Below are 15,375 nucleotides of genomic sequence, written 5' to 3' on the forward strand. Positions count from 1 at the left end.
AATTATTCATACTTTTTATAAAACATAAATAGTAAGTTAGTTTTAAAACAATAATAAATAAAGAGCAAACAATAATTTTGAAAACTGTTTCCGAAAACTTTCCTTAAAAACAATTTCTAAATCTTAAATCTCTCTTTTAAAAAAATGCAGCATAACAAAGTAGAAAACCTTTTTAATGTGAAATGATGCGTTTTTTAAATAAATAATCTTCTGAAGAAGTAAATAAAATAGTGATTTCTATTGATTCCGTAATCAAATGAGATTTTTATCTTAAACTACATCGTTCGTAATACTATAGCGCTAACAATGAAGATGATAATGATAAGCTGAATGTCATATAAAACATGATAAGATGACTGATGGTAGCAATTCAATTATGAAAAAGTGAAGTAGTAACAATGTCAATTAGAGACATTAATAATACGTACATTGTACGTCGCATTTATGTCAAATAATTTTTTAATGAAAAGCACTTTACTAAAAAAGAAATGAATATATTTCGTTTTGCTGAATATACTTATCATTATAATCTGACATTTTGGCATTCAATCTATAAAAAGTCGAGAGACTTTATATCAACAACATACTAACAATATAAAAACTTATAGCGAATCTACACGGAACGAACAGTTTTGTTTAAGATCTGTTTCTACTAATGTAACTTAACTTTAATATCGATTTTACTTACGCTTTATCTTTTTTTAATTTCTATAATTAGAATAAAATAACAAGTAAGTTAAACAGAGATTGAAGTTAATCTACATTAAGCAAATATAATAATATTATAATAAAATTATATTTCGTTTATTTTATGTTAATCTACATTAGTAGAAACGAACCTTAAATATCTAAAAATTTAATTAGATATCGATTTGAAAACATTCATTAAAAATCGAACTAATCGAACTATAGGATGCTCAAGCTGATTGTTAGAATGGCTTTCGCAGCATCATGCCTGAGGATCCTGCGTAATTATTTCGCTGATGCGACAAACTTACTTTCAGATCTGTATCTAGCTAAATTTTTAGGAACTTCAGCAAAACCGTTCCTTCCGTACACATATCCGTTTTCACCGGGAGGACCTGAAGCTCCCTGCGACGAGGAAGAAAAAGAGAGATCTCTTCGCACGTGACAAATGGCAAAATTTTCATTTCCAAATACATATTTCCTGTCAGTGAAATCGGATACGAGTTACATAACACGATGCTAATCACGTGCATCTATCGCTTCGCATGACAGCAGTGCCCAATCTACATCACGTGTGACAGTACATAGAAAGATATACAGGGTGATATATGTGACACGCGGTGGATCAGCAACCGGGTTACGTGATCCTTATGGCGATCATCTTCGGTTTGATATAACTTTTGTAAAAGTTCTGCGAGAGGGTAAAGTGAGTTTGGATGGCCGACAAGTAGTCCGGTCCAATTTCCTGATATACACACTCTTCGCTCTTCGTGACGCAGCAGTTCCATTTAGGAAATTCATTTTCTTTTATCCGAAAACCAAATGCTCGCGATAATCTCCGATCGTCTACGTGACGGAGATCTGTGATGTTGAATTTCGAGATAGGGCAATCGTGTAATATTTTTATGGTCTGGTAAGTATCATTATCGACGCGTTTGCCGGGAAGAGATGAAATTCTCTTCCGTTGAAATTTGATAAAGTTATTACCAAATCCGAGCTTTTTTCATGAAATTAATTTTGTGCAAAAACAAAGTAAAATAAACATTAGAGCAGTAAAGTTAATAATGATTAATAATGATAAAACAATAATATTACTATTATTGTGATCTACGTGGAAGCTACTGTGGAAATAGTGCAGAAATAGGATAGACAAATACATCATTGATTGTCTCAACTTAATCACGACGAGAATGAAAATTGTAGGGAACTTCGTGAACCATCTTTTAAGCCATTTGTTAAATTTACTTCGAGACACGTTAATATATTTACAACTCCCGGCCGTATGTATCTGTTTCTTCTTTCGTGCAAAACACCCTGTATATGACCAATGCATTCTTGTCTACGATCGCTAGTCGGCATGCTGCATTCCACCGAGTTGCAAGTTACTTCTATGTATCATATATATTCTTCAAATCACACTAATTATGGCATATTTACACATATAATACACACACACACACACACACACACACACACACACATACACACAACAGACACGCATCACGCATATACACACAATACACACACCTCTTGTTTTTGAGCAATGAAAAATTAATTATTTTGCATATGTAGAACCATTCCAAAAAATATAAATATTATAAACATATAGCATGTAGCAATAATCAGATCTAATTTCTTTCACAGGTTTCTTTGACTAAATAAATAGAATTTTGATTTAGAAAGTTGTAATTAATTCAAAAACAAAATATTTATTTGTATTATATTAATTTGTATTTTCATGTAAAATTCAGATTAAATTTTTATGACTATAAATATTATATTAAATAAATTTCTGTCTAAAGTAGAACTCAATTAAAAAAATAAATTAAGAATAATCATAGAAAGTTATTACATATATTTTTTCCATATTATCTGTAACACATTGTATATCACAATACATATACAATCTATCGTTTATGCAACATGTAAAAGCTAAATTTTGTAATAGTAGAAAAAATAAATTTTGTTGTATCTCTGTTAATATTGTTACTGCCAATTAATCTTCACAAAAATACGTATTATTTAAAATTAAATTTTGCTATTTTGTGATTTATCAAAGAAACAAACAATATTTTCATATATTTGTAACAAATGAAAAGATATAAATTTACAAATTCTTTAAAAAAAAAAAAGATAAATTTAATGATAAATAAACCCGAAACTTTTGCACAAAACGATATGAATTTTTAATATATATTTGAATATCAACTCTAGAAAAATAAAACTTGATTAGATCAATAGATTTAATGCAAAGTACCATTCAATATTATATCACTTCATAATTTATACAAATATTTGGTCTAATTATAACAATGTAATTTATGTGATGAAAACATAGTGATGATAATAGTGAACTCAATCGCTTCCGCTTTTCAAGTACATGTTCATCGTACCACCGATCGATCCAACTTTGTGCAAAAGATATAATCCGACAAAATTGACAGAGTGACAGCTCTCTCTCTCTCTCTCTCTCTCTCTCTCTCTCTCTCTTTCTGTGTGTTTTTCTCTCGTATAATCATTCAATTAAGATATCCGACTCTACAACATGCACTTGCAGACGATTCATTATGGACAGAGCTCTTGTTTCGCGTGGAAAGAGAGTGGTAGCGTTCAAAAGGGAACACGCAGATCTCGGTTAAAAGACTTGTAATAAAATTTCTATAAATTACTGAACTTGGTAGAAAAACAACGAAAGTTTTATGAGTAGAAGTTATTAGCGTTCAGACTCGATCAGTCAAACTGACATTTCACGAATGCGAACGGTTATATCTGTGTAACAATCAAGTTAATTCGCGGAATGAAAAATTTTTTAGGTTCGATTTTCTTTTCAAATCTTTTCCAAAGATCTTTTTAAAAATAGCTCATTTTAATAAATCCGCAAAGCCTATTGGAATGATGAAGCCCGCGAAATATTAGTGTAATAAACGTTTTTCGATGAGTTAAAATAATGGTATGAATAAGGAATAAAAATGAATAATTCAATTGAATAACACTACCACTCCCAAATAAACAACAATGGATATAATGCTCAATATTGCAATTTAATAAGTATTTCAAATAACAATTAAGTAATCAGAAATATTTTTCACCATGAAAGAAAAGTTAATCACAAAAAAATTTTATCGATTAATAAATATTTTTAAACAGTATTATAAACAAGAAAATATAAATATAATACATAAAGATATTTTCTGAATAGTATCATTTTAAAGTAAAATATAATTGGTAATAATTTATATTTTTAAATAATTCAAAATATAAGGAGAAATGAACATTTTGTTTCAAACAAGTTTTTAATCACAAATTTTGCAAATTTTTATATTCTTATGTAATAAAAATTTGTTAATATTAAAACATTTATTAATAAAAAAGAATAATTTCAGTTACATTAATGTTTATATAAATACATAAACAACATTTCATGAAACCTAGAAGATATAAAAAAATGTCAAATAATTAATAAATGTCTAATTTATGATTAAGCTAATATAAAAAAATTCGATATCTTTTTGTTACATTTATGTGATATGATTGTGATAAAATTACAATATTAAACGTATCCATTTTTTATTTCCTAATGATGAATCCAGGTATCAAACGAAGAGACAAGTCACAGAATTTTCTTTCTGAATGCGAAATATGCGTGATTGCTCGGAAAGTTTCTAGCTGTGTTTGTAAAAATTATGTAGGACAATTTCCGGAATTAAGAGAGACTTCCGCCAACAAATCCCGGATTCACCAGGAAAGCGTTCCGCTTTCAGGGGGCAGCTCGCTCGAAACGACACTCATGCAACTTGTATTCATTCGCAAGCAGCCAGCCAGCTAGCCGGTCGCAGCACGATTCTCGGGTAGTTTCAATTCTCTCTCTCTCTCTCTCTCTCTCTCTCTCTCCATTCATTTCGTTTTCCCTGTCTTTCTATTCATTCCCCTTTTATTCCGCGCAGACAAGCAGGCCTCTACGCAAGACAAACAGGCGACAGAGTGTGCGTGACGTGGGGTGCAGTACCGAGTAGCGTCGTAGGCCTGTCCGCCGGGTGGCAGTGGGGGCGGCGCCCCCGGAGGAAACGGGGACCGCGGGGGACCAGACGGCGGACGCCCCGGTGGTTTCACGCCGTAAAGACTGTACGATTCCTCCAACAGCTCCGTATCGCTGCACCACCCACAACAGACATACACATCCGCGCTATCAGACATCCGTGTGAAGGAGAGACCGCGGTACGGAGACCAGCATCGCGTCGGTGAAGACAGGGAGGGAAGAGAGCGGAAGGGAGGAAGGATAGGTTTTTTTCAGTCATTCGGGGGTAGGGACCGGCCACGACGTTTTTCTGGTAAAGGGTTTTTCGTGACCAAGAGGACGAGTGATGGGATGGCGGACGGAGGTTTCCGGATGAGTGGAGGTTTATTCGTATGGATTGTATGGCGCCGCTGTGTTTGCACACGGATAGACGTGCTGGATCTCTTATCAAAAAGACGCTATATTAAAGACACTTATACAAATTAACTCGTGCATTTATATCTTCGATCGATATAATTTGTCAGGGCGAGATGAATGCCTATCGTCCGCACTGCGTACAGGTGCGACAGTAATATTGCCGGTTACTTCATAAATTCAACCGGTTCCGGGGATATTTAAGCAAAGAGAGAAAATAAAAATCTATATTATATATATATGTATTCTGTGTAAACGAAATATCGAGAGGGATGCTAATAAAGCAAATGAAATGAGTCTCGATGTAATGAAGGAGCTAATGTTCTATCATCTCGCATTCAAGTAGTTACTCTCTTTCCCTATTAAAATTTATATACCGAGTACTCTCTAAACTCTTCTACGTTTTCCTTCCGTTAATTAATTCGTTCGTTAATTTAAAGAATCTAATTTAATTTTAGAAGTTCGGTTGAGAGCAGCGCAAATATTTAAATTTAAATAGGATCACTGCACCAGTCGCTAAACAATTACCAGCAAACTGTTAATAAAAAATATATAAAACTATTATAATGAGAATTTGAAATAATAAATAAATTACAAATTAATATTATTTTACATACAATATTCATCACAGATTTTATTAAAGTATTACTTTTTACTTAAAAATATAATTATGTTAGGTTATTTATGTATTTTTTTTTTTATTAACCGGTTATATTTCTTGTTTGTTTATTGACTGATGTAACAACCGTATTATAAAGCAAAATCTCTAATAAAAGTTTTATAAAAATTGAGCTTGCGGACAATTAAACAAAGAATGAATTTTCTATTTTTAGACTTCGATAAAAATCGCTAAGCTCTAATCTAAATCGTTCATTTGTCAGTTCAACGAATTCCTAATGTAATTTTAGTAAAAGTGAAATAAGCTTCGAGTCAATCGTTCAGAGAAATTCGCAAGTAAAAGAAAACGCGGAAGAAAATCTGGGAAAATCTCTTCGTTCCAAAATACATAAAATTTTGTCATACATAGCTGTATCACTGCGGCGCAATCGCGAATTGTTTTTACTTCGAAACTCCAGTTACCTGGCTTCTTCATCGATGACGGGCGTAACGGTCCCCGAGTATTGCGAATAATACGGATCCTCGTAGCTGCTGCCGGCACTGTATGGACCGGCTGGATATCTTCCGCTTCCGGAACTGACGCCACCGCCGCGCTCGGGGCTGCTCATGTATCCGCTCTCCCCGTGTAACCGATCTGCGGAGATTTAGTGATTCGTATATTAGTCGAGATCAACGTGAGAAATACCATCAAAATGCTCTCATTCTGCATCGCTGCGTTGTCTTTTTGCGTCAGACTGGAAAATAATAATCGATTGCTACGTACACGGAAAAAAAAAAATCGTTACATAATAGACATTATGTAACGATGTATTGGAAAGAAAATTTAATAATAATAATCGAATCTAGATGATAGTTACTTTAGTGAAATAATTTCATTTTTAAAAACGTTAAGTCAATTCAAATAAGCAAAACTAGTAATTATTACAAAATATTGATTAATATAACCAAAATAACATTTAATTGAAATTATTTCATCAAAATCGATAACTATCATTTAGAGTTGATTATCATTACCAGACGTTTTTTCAGGTCAATTAAAATACCAACAGCAAAATATTAATTCTCAAACAATGAAACGGAACAAACATAAACCTCGTAAGAAACTAAAGCCAATAACCGATTAGTGAACAGATCGAAATCAGCAGTTGTCTTATTAAAACTCGATGACAAAAGAATTCATACGCTTGTTCTACTTGTTCTACAACGTTGCTTGTGTTTTTCAAGAGAGTTTTTACGATTGTTGTCATCTATTTGTGTGGCTCGATACCTCCGTCCAAGTATGAATTTCATGATGAGCGAAATGTGCAAATGAAATTACAATCAGGGAACGTATCGACGAAGGAAATGTCATTTATATCAGTCGTCATGATATGAGGGGGATGATAAAAAAAGATCTTTCACGTCGATCGTGCTTCTTACGGAGGGCACACAATCTACGGTTTCTCGAGTGACAGCGGGAGCGGATGAAAAATGGGATGAAAGAGATGATCTGCTTTTCGTACATTATGATATAATACAGCGCTGTACAAAAGGGAGACGACACACGTAGGATGTTTCTAGAGGCTCATGAGGGATTTAGTTCTAGTATTGGGAATATATCGAATTACGATAACTTCGCATTGACGTGGCTGCTCCGAACACACTTTCTACATATATTACCATAACAATAATTTACGAACAAAAGTCTTCAGAAAACACGAATAATAAATAGTGGTCTTCTATTGGATTAAATTTAAACACTTTGAAATTTTGTTATTACAAGTAACATTAAATGATTGAAACGCTACGTTTAATATTTTTGATCCATTTTTGAGCAAAAAAAATAAAAAAAATAAAACGTTTATAAGAGTAAACGTTAAATAACTTATTTTAAATTAAATTTTCACTTGATTAGATCAATTTTCTTCAAGGTATAATTACAATACTCGAGAAAGTTTCAGCTTGCTTTTTCTTCGCGCGACACATCAACGTCGTTTGAAAATTTACCAGTGCGAATTCAAAACATTTCGATTCCATTGCTGTTTATTCCCAACACTATATATTTTCCACGGTCTCGAGGTCGTTTAATTAAAACTTGGCTCGACCCGACTCGGCTAATCGCGACTGCCAATTTCAATGTTTTCCAGCAGTTACCGCGCTCCAAACAGTGCCAACCCTCGTGGTTCGACATTTCCTTACCACAAATATGTCACATTTGTTACTGTTTATGTTGTTACGCTTAATATTTATCAGTCTTCCTCAATCATAACTCTTGCGTCACTACTCTTCGCCCCCGACGACTTTCTTTCGTTGCTATTTTTCGCGAGGAATTAAATTTTAATTCGCGGATACCATTTTATTTCACACGCACAACGGATTATGTATGTCGTTGTGCTGTTACAATATTCACAAGACGTATGATATCTCTCTGCGTATCAGGATAAATAACGGTATCAAAATCCTTAATCAGAACGTGCACGCTATAAGTTAGGAATATTTAACAAATTTTATATTTATAATCAAAAGAAATTTATTGTTGTTTGACGCTTTCTTTTCCAGCTTTCATCAAGTATGCTTTTTCATTAGCTCTAAATGTGCTTTTTTAAATTAGTTTTAAGCCACGTGATTGTTATTTGCTAAAACGCTGTTAGTAATATTAATAATTAGCAGTTTATTTAGTAATACATTTGAGAAAATAATTCTAAATAAAAAAATATTCCTTGAAAATGTTTAATACTGTACAGTAGAAGTATTTATTTGGTTAGTGATTACTTATTTATTTTGAATATTAAAAGCATCAAGAGATAAAGATTTTATAATTGATTATAATTGATTATTAGACTTCGGATTATACGCAAATTGCATATTTGTTATTTTTTGCATATTCTATTAGAGCATTAATAATGTAAACAAATTATAATGTTTTTAACTAATTAATGTTAATTAGTTGAAAACATTATAATTTGTGCACATTATTAATGCTCTAACAAAATATGCAAAAAATAACAAATATGCAATTTGCATGTAATCCGAAGTCTATTGATTATCATTTAAAATCATTTCCTAACTGTATTTAAATTGTATTTATTTCTTACCAGTGTAACACATTGTACGTTATTATTACATTTTAGTATTAAACGTTTAAAAAATGGTGCACTTGACCATAAATGATACTTTCGAATTATAAAATGAGTGTATACTTGTGAGAATTCAAAATATATTTATTAATAATTTTCATCACAGGATATTAAATCTTTTATAAATAGTATTTAAATCCCCTTTAAGAATAAAACCATTATTAAATAATCCCTAAAAATATACAAATTTTCAGTAAAATAATGAAGAAATTGAATTTGTTCCAGATTCGAGTCCCATTTGGAAGTGGGATATATATATCAATACAAATACTTTTGTTTTTCGAGATACTCGTAAAGAGTTTAAACCCATTTCGTTCACATTCGAGTCTACTTAAAAGTACTGCTTCAATTTTTGAAAATAATAGAGTTTAAAGCTACACACGCAAATAAATTTAAATCTTTTTATAAAACATTTAACCCTTCGCTTGAATATATCTTTTCGACTTTTAGATATTAAAAAAAAAACCTAAAAAAATTCATAAAATACTGTTAATATTGTAGTTGAAGATTTCATAAACATTATATATTTATTAAGTTAATTTGATAAACATTTGTTTTGAATATTCTATTTTAAATAAACTTTGAAGTAACAAATTTTGTCCAGTATCCTGTGTTTTGAATATTGTTTTGATTTTTTTTAATTAAAACAAAATTTCCCTTAATAATTAAAATTGCTATTTATAGAAGAGAGTCACATGTGGATCTGACACATCTGTGCGAGGTTTTACATACTCGACTCAGTGTTACGTTTGTTTTTCGCTGTAGAGCCTCGAGTTCCTCCTACCGAGTTTATCCTACTTTTTTTTATGAAGGGAAACAGCCAGATAACTTACTTGCTGGTTTAAAAGTTATTATTATTAGCAGTTGTTATTTGTGTCAGACACCATAGACCCAAGTGTTCAGATAAGGGAGGGTTAATTATCCCCACGCTAATTATAATCAGATACCAACAACTTTTCTCTCCCATCCCGAGCATAGCACTTTTAATATTCAACAAAATAAGTAGTTAATGACTAACCATAAATATTGCCAGCATTAAATTTCTCTAAAGCATCAGCATCTCTCTTTTCGTCCTTTTTCTATATACAAAAGTCATTCAGTAAATACTTCTTTTTTTTTCCAATAGATTTCATTTTTTGTTAAGACACACGTGCACATGCGTTTTTATTGCAGTATAGCTCAAAGTAGGCGTTTATCGTTTGGCTCGCCTCAGACATCAAAGGGTCAAGTCGAGACTTCCGCAAAGCACGTGCTATTGACCGGCGGCCCGTCGCGGAAGGATCGAGCTGTGTCTGACGAATGTTTAAGGATACTACTGACCTGGTATACTATAGAGGGAGACCGAGCTGTCTCTAGAGAAGCGCGCCGAGCCCCCGAGGCTTCCAAGGGGACTCTTACCACACTGGTAGCTGCGAAGCGGCTTGGCCGGCGGCACCCCGCCAACACCTATCCAACCATCCAAAAAACCAAACAAAAAAACCAATGTACCCAGGTGCTCCGATGCACGTGTCCACCAGTATTCTCCGCTCCACCCACCGCTAAGCCGTTCGACAAATTCAGTGCACATGCAGAAGTGAACAAGAACGGGGAGCTCTCCGCGATCCGCGCCGGCCGGACCGTTGTATATGTTTCTCACGTCGTCTATCCGCGGACTTTGCGCGCGAGATCCAATTGAATAAAAATTTTGTCCACACCAAACGTTCGATACTTCCGAAACATGGATACAAGTCGGGGCCGCGAACGTATACTCGAACACCGATCGCGCGCGCGATTTGTCAGGCAGAACGAGACTGACAAGCCTTGCACTGAGAAAGAGTACTTTAAAACTATAATAAATGTTAAAACAATTATGGTTAGGAGCTCCATTTTATAATCGACTACAATTTATAATCAGTTATCGTAAATTATAACAAGAATTGCAAATAATTGTATTGAAATGTATAATTTGCAATTATTTTTAATGCTGCACTCTAACGCTCTAAATCCAAGTGTAAAAATTACACTGTACCGCGTGAAAAGATAAATTTACATATTTAAATGTGCAATTTAACACATGCTGTTACTTTTACGAGAAAATTAAATCATATACATGAATGAAATATTTTTATCCAACTAGAAGTCAATTATATTTGTGTATTATTGTAATAATAACTATTCCTTTATTATTGTACTAAAATTTTATGTTATCAAATACACTGTAACAGTAATATATGTAAAACAGAGGTCCTAATGAGAAATTATTTTAACATTTGATTATAATCACAAATATTAAATATTTTTCTATCGTAAATAAAAAGACGCGAATTTGACAGTAGTCTCTTTTAACATTTTTTTCGAAGATTATCACATATTCAGATTTGTACCACGAGTTTCTAATCGCGTGATTACGAACGCTATTGAAATTTTGACGTAGCAACTTGTCAACTTTTACATATATGCACTTCTCGAGCTGCGAGCACGTTATCGTAGCACGTTATCGTTAATCGTAGCGTCAAAAGAAATGTCTTCTTTAAAAAATGCTTTCGCTTAATAAAGTAACTTTTTCTTTCGGTTGACGTCGCTTGGAAGACGCTTTTACGAGATAGATTTTACAAAATAGATTCGCCTCTCGTCATAATGGTTGATGATCAATCGCAATTGATCTACGTGCGATTGAACTATTCACGCGCGTCCTGAATCCATTTCTTCTCGGCGCGGCGGTTCGGTATCTCCGTGAAACGGTTCTCTCGACAAGGAGAACGCTCTTGGCGGCCAGAAATGAGGCCATCCTTTCCCTTTGGACTAGCAGACGGCCTATTAAGTGTTTTTGTGTAATGTCGAATAGCGCTCGGCCAATGCCGACGGTCGTAACAATCTCCGTTAAACGATCAAGAATCGAAACGACCTTGCAACCGGAAGTATGAAGAATGAAGGGCGATTGCGAGTGTGCGAATGTATGCACTCAAGCTCAAAGCATGAGGTACGCATTGAGAAAAATTGGTCGACTTTTAAGAAGGTTTCAAGAGAAAGATACACTTGCGAGCAATATTAATCGTTCTTCGTTATCAATCTTTCTTTACCAGCCAATTAAATGATAATGTTCTGGAAATATAATTTGGAATATCACACAGAAAAAAATTAGTCATTATTATTAAATCATTGTTCCATATACTATAAGTAAAAATATAAAATCTTATTTAAAGAGTCTGATACTCTTTAAATCTTATATAATGTCAGACATCTTTCGAGGCGTCAAACAAATTAACTTTAAAAGCTTGATGAAAAGCAGTTCATACAATTTCTCAAATAATTTACCACTTTAATAAGAGTAATAAATTAAAGTGTCAAAATTTATTCTTATAGAATAAAAATTGAACGTGAGCAAGTTTTGAATGATTTTTACTGTAAGAAATTTAGAGAATAGTTTAAATTTCATCGAAATACCATTTTTATTTTTATTCAATATTATAATAATTCAGTGTTCAAAAGTTCTTTGAAAAGAATATAACATGATTGTTTTGATAATAATAATATTAAAAATTTTTAATCCTTAATTTATATTGTTATTTTCCATTCAATATTTTCCAACTTAAAAATTATTATTAAATAAATATAAATGTATTTTCCTTAAAACAATAAAAAATTTCTTCAGTAAGTTATGTTTAAAAATCATCAAATTCTTTAAAGATTTTATATTCTCATTTATATAAGACAATGATTTTTTTATTTAATATTAATTTTTTTCTGTTCAGAGTTTACGATTGAGTAAATTATAACTATTAACTTTATGACCTGGAATAACATTTATAGTTTTCAAATGCAAGAAATTGAAAAACAATTGCATATAATGTAAATTCAAATAATTATATCCATAATATTATTAATAACTTATACTGTTTGTTTTAAAAAAGTGATAAAGTTAAATAGCTTTTGATTGCATTAAATGTAAAAATTATTCCAGATTATAAAATCAGGTGATTCACATATGTTATAATCATAAATAATTTTACTTTCTATTTTTATATATTTGCATTACAACTTGCAATATATACTAATTGTTTTAATAGTTCAGTCGACAAACAGTCAATTCGACCAATTTTCAGCAAAATAAAAAAAAGAGATATTTATATTCTTATGTACGTCGTGTACTGATGTTGGAATCATTGAGGACTGTTTAAACATATTGCATAAAAGGCGACCAGAATTTTACAATGTCAATAGAGAATCTGCCTTATATTTGAATGTAAATTTTTCTAATAATAAAAAACATTAATTTATTATCGATGTGTAGTCAATTTTTCAGTTTGATCAAAAAAGATTTTACCAAAGAAATAAAAAATTTATATTTTAACTCATTGAAATATTCAAAAACAAATTTTCCAAAATTTCTCTGTCTTATAATTTTTAAAATAGAACGTAGTACACTGAAAAAAATTGGTAATAATAATAATCAAGTTTTGGTGAAATAATTTCAATTAAATGTGTGATTATTTTTTACCAAATACTTAATAATTATGTTAATAGTAACAGTAACAGAGAATTACTAAATGTTACTAAATATTTGGTTATATTAATTTAACATTTAATTGAAACTATTTAATAAAAAATAGTTTAATTGCATTTAAAAATTCTACTAAATCTCGCTAAATCAAATGTTGATTGTTGAAATTGAATGAGTGAAAACTGTAAGAAGTGTTGATCAAAAGAGAGAACAAATGTACAGGTACATATTGGAACTGCATGCTAGATAGAGTGACTGTAAACTGATTTAGAACACGTAAATACTCGGACTTTTATACTTGTTTTACAAAGAGTATTCTTGAAAATGTTAATCCACAAAACACAACTCCTCTTGAACTTGAATGTAAATCTTAGTATTGGATTTTGTACTTGATTCACGTGTCACATTTGTCTTTTGTAAATTAGTTTTTTAATAAATAAAAATATATCCTTCAGACTTATTTATTTAGTTACAAACTTTAGTTTGTAACTAAATAAATAAGTCTGAAGGATATATTTTTTGTGTTTATTTGATTTTCAAGCCGTAGAAATTAATTGATTTGGTTATTCAAATGGAAGAAGAACAGAGGTAACAAAAAAATCATTGTAAATCGAAAGATTGTGTGAGGATTCATTCACAAACAACGTTACTCTATTGACAACAGTGACCATTGTGTGAGTATTGTGTTTGAACAGTGAACGCTACTGCTTCCACTGTTCCATCAGTTCCCCCAGTCTCCAGGATTTTCTAGTTTTTTTTTTTTTTGTTTTGACCAGAATCCACTTAAAAGTCCCGGATTTTTATTACTACATTTTCTCATATTTATAGATCCAGGCTATAATTTTGTGGAGTTTCGTCAAAAATAATATCTAGGTTTGATTATTATTATCAATTTCTTTCTTCAGCGTACATATATGTCTCATTGCGATTTCTCGAGGTCAGATAGACCAAAGAAGATCTCGGAATTTTAGATTCACAATGTTTTTACATAGAAGCTTCACGTTTCTGGTCACCTTAGGTAAGATACGTCTGAGGGAATGTGAAATTACACAGGACGTGCGCGTATAATATGTTGGAGGGCGAGGAGGAGGTGATGATAATAATATACTACAGAGAACATCGGTGCAGGCATGAGGGAAATGCACAGGCGCACAAAGCGATAAATTCTCATTGAGCGGCCCAAAGTTGTCGCTCCGTAATCTCTTTAGCGGTACGTCTTGTTTATTACTAGCAGCTTTATGGTTGAATACAAGTCGCAGAGATTTATTTTGTAAATTAAATGAATTTCGTCTAATCCTGCATGTATTTTAATTGTAGCAGTTAACTGTAGAAATTGTAATCTATTTATATTACAAAAAAATTTCAAAAATAATAAACGTTACTCCAATCAATATTTTCTCGAGTGTTCGCTTAAGAGTTAAATGGAAAAATCTTCTCTGGGCTATAAATATCGTGTATCTGACACGTACAGCGTTGGAAATTTAGCGCGAAAAAAAAAGTACGATTTGGGCCGCTCGTTTGACAAGTCGTGTTGACTGGTATTATGTACAAGAATTTTCTCTTAAAAATTACCCTGAAAATAGTAGTAATTGTGGGACAACGTAAACCTTTTTTAAGAAGAATTTTACTACACTTTTGACAAAATTTACTAAAATTTTAATAAAATTTGGCAAAATTTTGTAAATTTTACTATACTTCTAACAAAATTTACTAAAACTTTGCCAAATTTTATTAAAAGTATGGTAAAATTCTTCAAGGTTCACGTTATCTCATAATTACCACGATTTTCAGGGTAATTTTTAAGAGAAAATTCTTACGACACACGTACCGATACGGAGAGGAATGAGGGAGAAGGGGAAACGCGGGCATATTCATATACCTGGTGTTGTGAGAGTCTTTGGCTGCGTCGGGGTTCCGCTTGGACCCCCGACGACGCTCGACGCCGCCGGGCTGTAAGCCCTCAGGAGGGACCCACCGCGCGGCAAGGTGCTGCTTCCGCCGACGTAGTAGCCGCTGCCGGACGTCGAGTTCTTGGCCGTCTGCAA

At 32.2% G+C, this 15,375-nt stretch overlaps 1 protein-coding gene across 26 annotated transcripts in view; it reads right to left on the reverse strand.

Moving 5' to 3' along the window:
* The window catches only part of LOC105831681, a 304,195-nt gene that overhangs the window by 41,191 nt on the left and 247,629 nt on the right, over window positions 1-15,375 (reverse strand). For 19 of the 26 annotated variants that reach the window (XM_036292720.1, XM_036292717.1, XM_036292719.1 and 16 more), the window contains 4 exons: window positions 15,210-15,369; window positions 10,171-10,308; window positions 6,197-6,368; window positions 4,694-4,849 (listed from right to left, as the gene is read on the reverse strand). In XM_036292720.1, coding sequence (XP_036148613.1) covers window positions 4,694-4,849; window positions 6,197-6,368; window positions 10,171-10,308; window positions 15,210-15,369 — 626 coding nt within the window. The remainder of the gene's footprint in view (window positions 1-4,693; window positions 4,850-6,196; window positions 6,369-10,170; window positions 10,309-15,209; window positions 15,370-15,375) is intronic. The other 7 variants (XM_036292706.1, XM_036292722.1, XM_028193968.2 and 4 more) reach the window with 6 other exon arrangements.

Source organism: Monomorium pharaonis, chromosome 10, assembly GCF_013373865.1.
Source record: "Monomorium pharaonis isolate MP-MQ-018 chromosome 10, ASM1337386v2, whole genome shotgun sequence".
Classification (NCBI taxonomy): domain Eukaryota; kingdom Metazoa; phylum Arthropoda; class Insecta; order Hymenoptera; family Formicidae; genus Monomorium; species Monomorium pharaonis.